The sequence below is a fragment of the Primulina eburnea genome, chromosome 1 (assembly GCF_022965805.1).
Source record: "Primulina eburnea isolate SZY01 chromosome 1, ASM2296580v1, whole genome shotgun sequence".
In the NCBI taxonomy this organism is placed as follows: domain Eukaryota; kingdom Viridiplantae; phylum Streptophyta; class Magnoliopsida; order Lamiales; family Gesneriaceae; genus Primulina; species Primulina eburnea.
Genome location: NC_133101.1, coordinates 44,554,658 through 44,564,545, shown reverse-complemented (window position 1 = coordinate 44,564,545; position 9,888 = coordinate 44,554,658). Strand labels below are relative to the sequence as shown.

Genomic DNA, 9,888 nt, shown 5'->3' with positions numbered 1-9,888 from the left:
ACCATTGTTCAATTGCCTACTGTTTTAATCGTACTCCATTGGATCGTTTCCACACTCATTATTGTGATCTGCTGGATTTACATTCGAACAAGACCATCTATAATCTCTAACAGGATTCTGGAACCCCTTGCAAAATCGTCAAACAAAGGAAAGATTTTATTCACCCCCCTCCCCCCTAAATTCCTTATCGATCCCCAACACGCAACGTATTGTTTTATAATTTTAAGCTTATTAAACCCAAAATAAATTCTCATAACCTATCTTACATTTCCATCAAAACTTAAAATCCCAAATTATTCTTTTTTATACTCCTAAAGATCTTCGCAGTCTTCGAGTTATTATTCCTTATATAAAATCCTCAAAATTTAACTCAACTAGTAACAACGAATTATCATTATTTTCTTAGAAAATCTATGAAACGTCTACTACTTGAAAATGTTACTAACATTTTTTTTGAAACTTATTTTCGAAATTTACAATTTTTGCATGCATGCACTACTGCTGAAAAATACACCTTTTAAAAATAATCGTAATCGATTAACGGGTTGTATTTAAAAATTTCCAACTCGGCCGTCATAAATTTACGTAAAAATAAACAAGTAAAAATCCTGGTAATCATCAACATGACAAAACAAGCGTATAAAAATGTTCATGTCCACTCTAAACTCATAAAAACGTGATGTGCGGAAAACATGGTTCTCGGGTCATGTGTGCATATACAGTCCTGCCTACTCAGAATTCGGCACCTCTAGCCTCCTCAACAACCTTCTAACCTGCATAATTCACACCTTGTGAGTCTAAAGACTAAACACACATGTAACGTTAACAGAAAATATATTAACATAGCAAGCAACAGTGACAAGTGATGTTTCATGATCTTAAAAACATAAGCTTAAACATATCTTAAAAGCATAATATGTCAAAACATCTCATCATATCATCATATACTTATACATTTACTTTAATTGAATTCAATTCATTAACTGTGACTTCGTATCAGCTCTATTTGATGGATCCATCTACATATAACCGTGGTACCCGACGACGAGGGCATCAGCGACAGTATTACCCATCCACTGAGCCCTAGCCATACAGCCCATTGTATATATATATATCGTCAGTCACAACCAATTTTCATCCTTCAAAAACATCATCATTTTTCCTAAAAAAACAAGCATGCTATGTATATTTCATAATTTTGTAACAATTCATAAACGTGATACATAAACATTTAAAAGCATGATAAATTTGTGATCAAGGCGCTGCCAGGAATAAAAATCATGACCCGGGTGCAAAATGACCATTTTGCCCCTGGAAACCCAAAATGACCATTTTACCCCTAGACCTCAAAATTTCGACCCGAAGCTTACCAAACTCCTTAAAGCACCTCAATAAATATTTAAAATAATTCTTAGACGTAAACTCGAGCCCGTATCAAAACTTATATGATTCGTTTAAAACTTGGACCGCGGTCCCGAGTTTTAGCCTGAAATCAACCCAAAACTTATCCAAATGTTTCTCTTCTCAAACCAAGACTTAACTTTACTTGACCAGCCTCTAAACCAATAATTCCAGACCCCATATTACTCCCAAACCATAATCAAAAGCTGCTGGAAATTTCTGCAAGTGCCCACTCGAGACCCTAATGCACCAACTCTTGAAAAGTTTGATCCTAGCCTACAAGCCGACGTGACCAACCTTGCACCAGCCCTCCTAATCAACCATAGGACCCTACTGGATCGACCTAATCCCTACCCTTAGCCTCATGCAAGCGCACCACTCTAACCAAAAAGAAAAGTGCACGGCCGCGTCTCCCTCGAAGCACCTCGGCCCACAACCAATCGACCTCCTTTCTACCCGAGATCAGCTGGATATGGACCTCCCCTAGACCTTGGTTGGACACTCCTGGATTGCACCTTGGCCTGGATCAGCCCTTCCACATCCGAGCCTACCCAAAAACCTCACCAAACCACGCGAAACCCTAGCCGCCTAGTGACAACCATTCGGCCCTCACCAAAACTGTGCACACCTTAGACTTCCAGTATCGTGTCACCCTAATTTATAGCTTACACGCCCTTAGAAATTGTGAAAATTGGAAGCCCCTTGCAACAATACATGACAACGTGAGAATGAGTCAAGAAATAATGCAATTTTCATGTCAAACTTGTATCAAAATGCAAACTCAAGGTAGATCACAAAATTTTCATGCAAATACATAAAATTCAACATAATATTGGCGTGAATGAAGAGAAAAGGAAGATACATGCGTGCCTTAACGTTTATATGATCAAAAGCTTGAAGATGCGCGCGTGGGATGTGAAACGGAGAGGTGGAGGAGAAGCTTTTCTTGAAAAGGAGCAATGGCTGAAACTTTGTTGCTGTATTTTCAAAAGAAAGCTGCTGAATGGAGGGGAGGGGCCGGCCACAAGGTTTTAAGTAGGGTTGGGGTTTGCTTAAGTGTAGTTTAGGTTATTAAAATATGCAATAATGGGCCTCAATTAAAAATAAAAATGGTTTTGAGCCCATTAAGCAATAAAACAAACCCAACAAGCCCAGAAACACTCTCGAAAAAATATTTCGTTTTGATACGTTTTAGACAATCATAACACGACGGGTAAAAATACCCAACCAAGGCCCATTTTTCAAAAATCATACTTAAAAATAACTCACATTAAATAATTAAAAATAATTATTCAATAAAAAAAAATTTCCCTGATTCTCCCCGGTCTCCATTCCTCGTTCGATCGCAAAATGCAACTTATAACCCTAATGCATGAAAACTTAAAATAATCATGAAATAAACTCTATTCATGCAATAATCACGTATTACATGAATAAAAATCATTAAACACATATTTTAAAATAAAATCCTAGATTGTATGCAGTCGGGTTACGTATTTCGAATTTGCTAGACCTTACAATCTACATGTCCCAAAAGCATTCATAACCTTCATGACAAACTTATGACCCCAGAAAGTAAAACATCAGTACTACTAACCAAAAACCAATATAGTCAAATCATTTACAACCTTCCTAACGCCCATTAGCCAACTTCTTAATCATGTCCAATTCCACCACAAAGCCAGCATGCATGAAAATCATATAGTTTCTTATTACATATTGTGACATGCATATAGAAAGATAAACATGTACTGTAAAACGTATATCATGTAAAAATGAAGGTGATAACATTAAAAACATTTAAACTTACAGAGTTGAGGCTTGACGAGTGAGCTTTTGAAACTGGAGGTGGCACAACCCTCTACAAGAAACCTGGCTCTGATACCAACCGAAACGTCCACTCAATTTAAAATTGTAGTGACCCGTTCCAGAATCACCTACTAATCAAGATTTAAGCATGCAATTAACTTAATTAATTACAATCAGAGATAATGGCGGAAAAGGTCAACAAACGATAGATATACAACCCAATCGAAGTCCAGAATAATTCAAACAACAATAAATGGTACAACTGTCTCGAAACAAAGCAGTACTGATAACTAAAACAAATGGCTACTCAACGTCCTCCTCCTCCTCCTGAGCCCTCCAACCTGAGACCTGCCCCGTGGGAATGGGGTGTCCAAGAGAAAGAAAAACGAGGACGTGAGCGATAAGAACGCCCAGTACAAAAGCATGGGTATACAAGCCTATATGAAATGCACATGCTATGATATGATACCAGGGTATTCAAGAAACGGGAGTCACAAAAGATCTCAATATGCTCAGTCTAGAGGCGCCAAGTGGATAGTGCCGCGCGGTACTCCTCTGGGTCACTGCATCCACTACAAGATCAGACGTGGACCTAAAATGTCCCGGATCACCGAAGCCCTCCGGACCCGTCGGCCACTGTGTACTCTCGGTGTCCATGCGTCCACAAGACAGGGCTGAGCGGCCCCACAAGATATAGCTTATCTCGAAAGAGATACAGCTCAACAATAAAGGCTATCTCGAAAGAGATACGGCTCAAGATGAAATGTAACATGCAGCAATAAGCGTGACATAATAGCATGCATCATATGACATATATCAATGCAGCAAATAATCATGCAACACATATAAGAATGTATACTCGACCAGGATATCTCGGATAGTACTTTCGTACCTCTAGTAAAGCAATCCTAGTCCACAGGAAATCCTATCAATCGGGTCTAGTCCGTCGTCAGCCCTGACAATATTGAGCTCCCTGACTGACCTTCTCGGACCGTCGGCTATGCCCGGCTGCTCTGTCCCGGGCTGCTCTTCCCTTCCCGGGCTGATCTTCCCTTCCCGGGCTGCTCTTCCCTTTCTGGCTGCTCTTCCCTTCCCGGGCTGATCTTCCCTTCCCGGGCTGCTCTTCCCTTCCCGGGCTGATCTTCCCTTCCCGGGCTGTTCTTCCCTTCCCGGGCTGATCTTCCCTTTCTGGGCTGCTCTAGAGAGCTAAAACTTGCATTTAAACACACAGTACCCCCTCCACAATGAGAAATCCCATGGCCTATTTATAGACCTCAATCTGCATGAACGTGTCAACCAAATCCCATGCATCCGGACATCTGTCGCTAGGCAGCATGCACAAAGACACCTCACCTTACATGCATGAACGTGTCAACCAAATCCCATGCATCCGGACATCTGTCGCTAGGCAGCATGCACAAAGACACCTCACCTTACATGCATGAACGTGTCCAACAATTACCATGCACTTGACACCTGTCCGGCAGGCGTGTCAACCAAATACTATTCCCGGGCTGATCTTCCCTTCCCGGGCTGCTCTTCCCTTCCCGGGCTGGGCTGATCTTCCCTTCCCGGGCTGATCTTCCCTTCCCGGGCTGCTCTTCCCTTTCTGGCTACACCTCGGCTTACTCACACGAACTCTAAAGCCAAATTACACATGATTTACTTAATTAAAGATACTTAATCATGTTTATTTAAATAAATAGGATTCGGGCTACTACATTCTCCCCCACTTAAAAAGATTTCGTCCTCGAAATCAGGCTAGAAGAAGAACGAAACGAAATCACAGCATCGAAAAACAGCTAAAATACTGTTGAATACAACCGATGTTTGGTTTACAACGGAAAAACACACATACATCCATAGTACAACTACAGTACAACTCAAAAGAGCTCTGGATGCTCTGAACGCATACGGCTCTCTAACTCCCAAGTGGCTTCTTCAGTGCCTCTGCGCTGCCACTGAATTAAGACAAGAGGAATGATCTTATTCCGCAACACCTTGTCTTTGCGATCGAGAATCCGAACTGGTCGTTCCACGTAAGACAAATCCGAATCAAGTTGAACTTCAGAGGGATGTAAGATGTGAGACTCATCTGCTACATATCGTCTCAACAAAGATACGTGGAACACATCATGAATACTTGATAGGTACGGCGGCAATGCAAGTCTGTAAGCCAAATCTCCCACGCTTTCCAATATTTCAAATGGACCAATAAATCTCGGAGACAGCTTACCCTTGAGACCAAATCTCAAATCCTGCGAAAAGGCGAAACTCGGAGAAACACTTTCTCACCTGGCTGAAATTGAAGAGGTCGACGCTTGATGTTCGCATAACTAGCCTGTCGATCCTGAGCAGTCTTAATCCGATTCTTGATTACTGCAACCTTATCAATAGCCTGCTGGACTAACTCTGGTCGCTCAACATGTCGTTCCCCAACTTCGTCCCAGAATAATGGAGTACGACAACGTCGCCCATACAACGCCTCAAATGGTGCCATACCAATACTACGATGATAGCTGTTGTTGTACGCGAACTCCATCAAAGGCAAATGATCCTGCCAAGCGGTTCCGAAATCCATAACACAAGCTCGCAACATATCCTCAAGTGTACGGATAGTCCTCTCTGACTGACCGTCGGTCTCTGGATGATAAGCCGTACTCAAACTTAGTGAAGTACCCAATGCTGACTGGAAACTACCCCAAAATCGTGAGGTAAAACGAGGATCTCTGTCACTAACAATACTGACTGGCACTCCATGCAAACGTAAAATCTCTTGAATATACAATCGAGCCATACGATCGAAAGTGAAATCACGGTTATATGGCAGAAAATGAGCAGACTTGGTGAGTCGATCCACCACTACCCAAATAGCATCACTGTTCCTCGAAGACAATGGCAAGTGAGTAATAAAGTCCATCGTGATATGCTCCCACTTCCACTCAGGAATAGGTAAATTCAACAATAATCCTCCAGGTCGACGGTGCTCTGCCTTAACCTGCTGACAAACTAGAAACTTGGAGACAAACTGATAAATGCTGCGCTTCATCCCTTTCCACCAAAATCGTGTCCTCAAATCTTTATACATCTTATTGCTTCCCGGATGAACACTCAACTTGCTTCGATGATCCTGAGACAAGATCTCTTCCCTAAAAGTATCATCCTCTGGTACTACAACCCGATTAGACAAACACAGAAGACCATTAGTCTGATAATGGAATTTGCTATCTCCACCAACCAACCGAGCTAATCTCTGAGTCTTGAGATCAGACATCTGAGCATCTCGAATCCGAGTGAACAAAGTTGGCTCAGATAAAATGGTAGCAACACGAATGCTCTCCATACCTTTCCGATGTTTGAACTTAAACCCCAACGAACAACAATCCTGGACAGCACTAGACATAGCATTGGTCTGAAGTGCAGAGGCTCTCACCTTGCGACTAAGAGCATCGGCTGTGAGATTCGCAGAACCTGGATGGTACTTGATCACACAGTCATAATCCTTAAGTAGATCCATCCAACGACGTTGTCTCATGTTCAACTCAGCCTGAGTGAACAGATACTTAAGACTCTTATGGTCAGTAAAGATTTCAAACTGAACACCGTACAAATAATGACGCCAGATCTTTAGCGCAAACACAATAGCAGCTAATTCTAGATCATGAATAGGGTACTTCTCCTCGTGAGATTTTAACTGTCTGGAAGCATAAGCGATCACATGACCATTCTGCGTCAACACACACCCTAAGCCTTGAAAGGAGGCATCGGTATAAACACGGAAACCATCAGATCCTAACGGTAACGCCAAAACAGGTGCAGAAGTCAGAAGTCGACGAAGCTCTCTGAAACTATCTTCGCACTCAGATGACCACTCAAATGGAACATCCTTCCGAGTAAGCTGCGTCAATGGTCTAGCTACCTGAGAGAAATTCACGATGAAGCGACGATAATACCCTGCCAGACCTAGAAAACTACGGATTTCGGCCACTGTCGTCGGACGTGACCAATTCAGCACTGCCTCAATCTTGCTAGGATCCACAGAAACTCCTTCCTTGGAAATCACATGACCAAGGAATACTACACGATTAATCCAGAACTAGCACTTACTCAGCTTAGCATACAATTGCTTCTCGCGAAGAATCTGCAACACCATCCTCAAGTGATGAGTATGCTCTTCCACACTGTGAGAATAAATCAAGATATCGTCGATGAAAACCACAACAAACTGATCTAGAAAATCCTGAAAGACTCGGTTCATCAGATCCATGAACACCGCTGGCGCATTTGTCAATCCGAATGGCATAACTAGAAACTCGTAATGCCCATATCGAGTACGAAATGCAGTCTTGGAAATATCATCATCTCTGACTCTCATCTGATGATAACCCGATCGCAAGTCAATCTTGGAGTAAACAGAGGTACCCTGAAGCTGATCGAACAAGTCATCAATACGAGGTAATGGATACTTGTTTTTTATCGTCACACGATTCAGCTGGCGATAATCAATACACAATCGCATCGATCCATCCTTTTTCTTGACAAACAAGACTGGAGCTCCCCAAGGTGAAACACTCGGACGAATATAACCTTTATCAAGAAGATCCTGCAATTGCTGCTTCAATTCCCTCATCTCTGACGGAGCAAGACGATAGGGGGCACGAGAAATCGGTGTAGTCCCTGGCATTAACTCGATGCCAAATTCCACCTCTCTAATCGGCGGAAAACCAGGAATCTCATCTGGGAAAACATCAGGAAACTCACAAACCACTGGAATATCATCTGTACCAACACTACTTGTGGATGAATCAATCGCATAGATGAGGTAGCCTTCCCCGCCCGACTCTAAAGCACGACAGGCTTTCAGAGCAGATACCACTGGCATCGGAGGTCGCGCTCCCTCACCATAGAAAAACCAACTAGAGCTCTCAGTCGTACGAAACTGAACAAGCTTCTGGTAACAATCCACAGTAGCTCGGTAGGTAGTCAACAGGTCTATACCCAGAATACAATCAAAATCTTCCATCTCTAGGATCATAAGATTCGCAGTCAACTCGTTACCCTCAAAATCTAAAGGACAACCCTTTACTAGACGCTTTGCTAACACCGAATGACCCATCGGAGTAAAAACGGAAAGAATGACGTCTAGAGAAACATACGGTAACTTATGATGCTTAACAAATCGTGCAGAAATGAATGAATGTGATGCTCCGGTATCAATAAGAACAAAAGCAGGAATACCGCATAAACAAAAAGTACCTGCTATGACTCTCCCTGTCTCATCTGCAGCCTGATCCTGGTTCAGCGCAAATACCTGACCTTGGGCACGAGGTCGAAAATTTGAACCGCCCACTGCCTGACCTTGTGTCCTCTGCTGAACAGTCGTCTGAGATCCGGAACCAGATCCTGCTCCACCTCGCAACTGAGGACAATTCTTCTTAAGATGACCCATCTCTCCGCACTGAAAACAAGCTCCTGCGGCTGATCGGCACTGCTCCGATGGATGGTTCTTCCCACAATGAACACAAGAAACCTTCTTCTTACCAAAGCGAAAAACACCGCTAGACCGAGATCCAGATCCAGAAGAAGAAGAACCTGACTTCTTGAAAGACTGAGATCGAGGGCTCAAAGTATTCGGAGGTCTAGAAGAAAGAATAGACCTACCACGCTGGAGACTGATCTCTGCCTGGCGACACCGGTTCACTAACCCATCATAAGAAGTAGGATTATCGCAGACAGTGACTCGATCAAAGATCTCCTGGTTAAGACCCTGAAGGAAATGGTCATACTTGGCCTCAGAACTGCCACTAATATGAGGAGCAAAGGGTAACAACTCGAAGAACTTCTGCTGATATGCATCAACAGACATACTACCCTGCTTAAGATTCAGAAGTTCAATCGTCTTTGCCTGGCGAAGGGCTGGAGGAAAATATAGCTGCATGAAAGCTGCACGGAATTCGGCCCAAGTCACCCTACCCTGAGACTGGACTATCGGCGCAGAAGTCGATCGCCACCACTTGCGCGCACGGCCCTCGAGAAGAAAACCAAGGGTCTCCATCTGCTGCTCTTCGGTGCATTGGAATGCACGGAAACAACTCTCCATGCGCTCTAACCAATCCTCAGCAACATCGGGAGTCTCGCCACCGACTAAAGGCTTAGGCCCCATCTGAATGAAACGGTGCATCTCAAAACGCCTAGGGCCATCACGACGATGACGATGTTCACGATGACGCCTACGATCGCCCTGGTCACCCCAACGACCTACACTCCCCTGACTACTCTCATCACCAAGGTGGTCAGCCATCGCTACAAGATAGAATGGGGAAAAATGGTAAAATGGTCAACGGAAATCCTAAAACAGAATCTATATCCCAAAATCATATGCATGCTCTGATACCATAAATGTAGTGACCCGTTCCAGAATCACCTACTAATCAAGATTTAAGCATGCAATTAACTTAATTAATTACAATCAGAGATAATGGCGGAAAAGGTCAACAAACGATAGATATACAACCCAATCGAAGTCCAGAATAATTCAAACAACAATAAATGGTACAACTGTCTCGAAACAAAGCAGTACTGATAACTAAAACAAATGGCTACTCAACGTCCTCCTCCTCCTCCTGAGCCCTCCAACCTGAGACCTGCCCCGTGGGAATGGGGTGTCCAAGAGAAAGA

General features: G+C 43.1%; 1 protein-coding gene across 1 annotated transcript; it reads right to left on the bottom strand.

The window, feature by feature from the left end:
- Positions 1–728: 728 nt before the first annotated feature.
- LOC140807187 (uncharacterized) lies at positions 729–9,511 on the bottom strand. Its single transcript, XM_073163930.1, has 3 exons — positions 8,467–9,511; positions 7,916–8,235; positions 729–773 (listed from the first exon to the last, which is right to left on the bottom strand). The coding sequence occupies exons 1-3, from the start codon at positions 9,509–9,511 to the stop codon at positions 729–731; spliced, it is 1,410 nt and encodes a 469-aa protein (XP_073020031.1).
- Between the last annotated feature and the right edge of the window lie 377 nt (positions 9,512–9,888).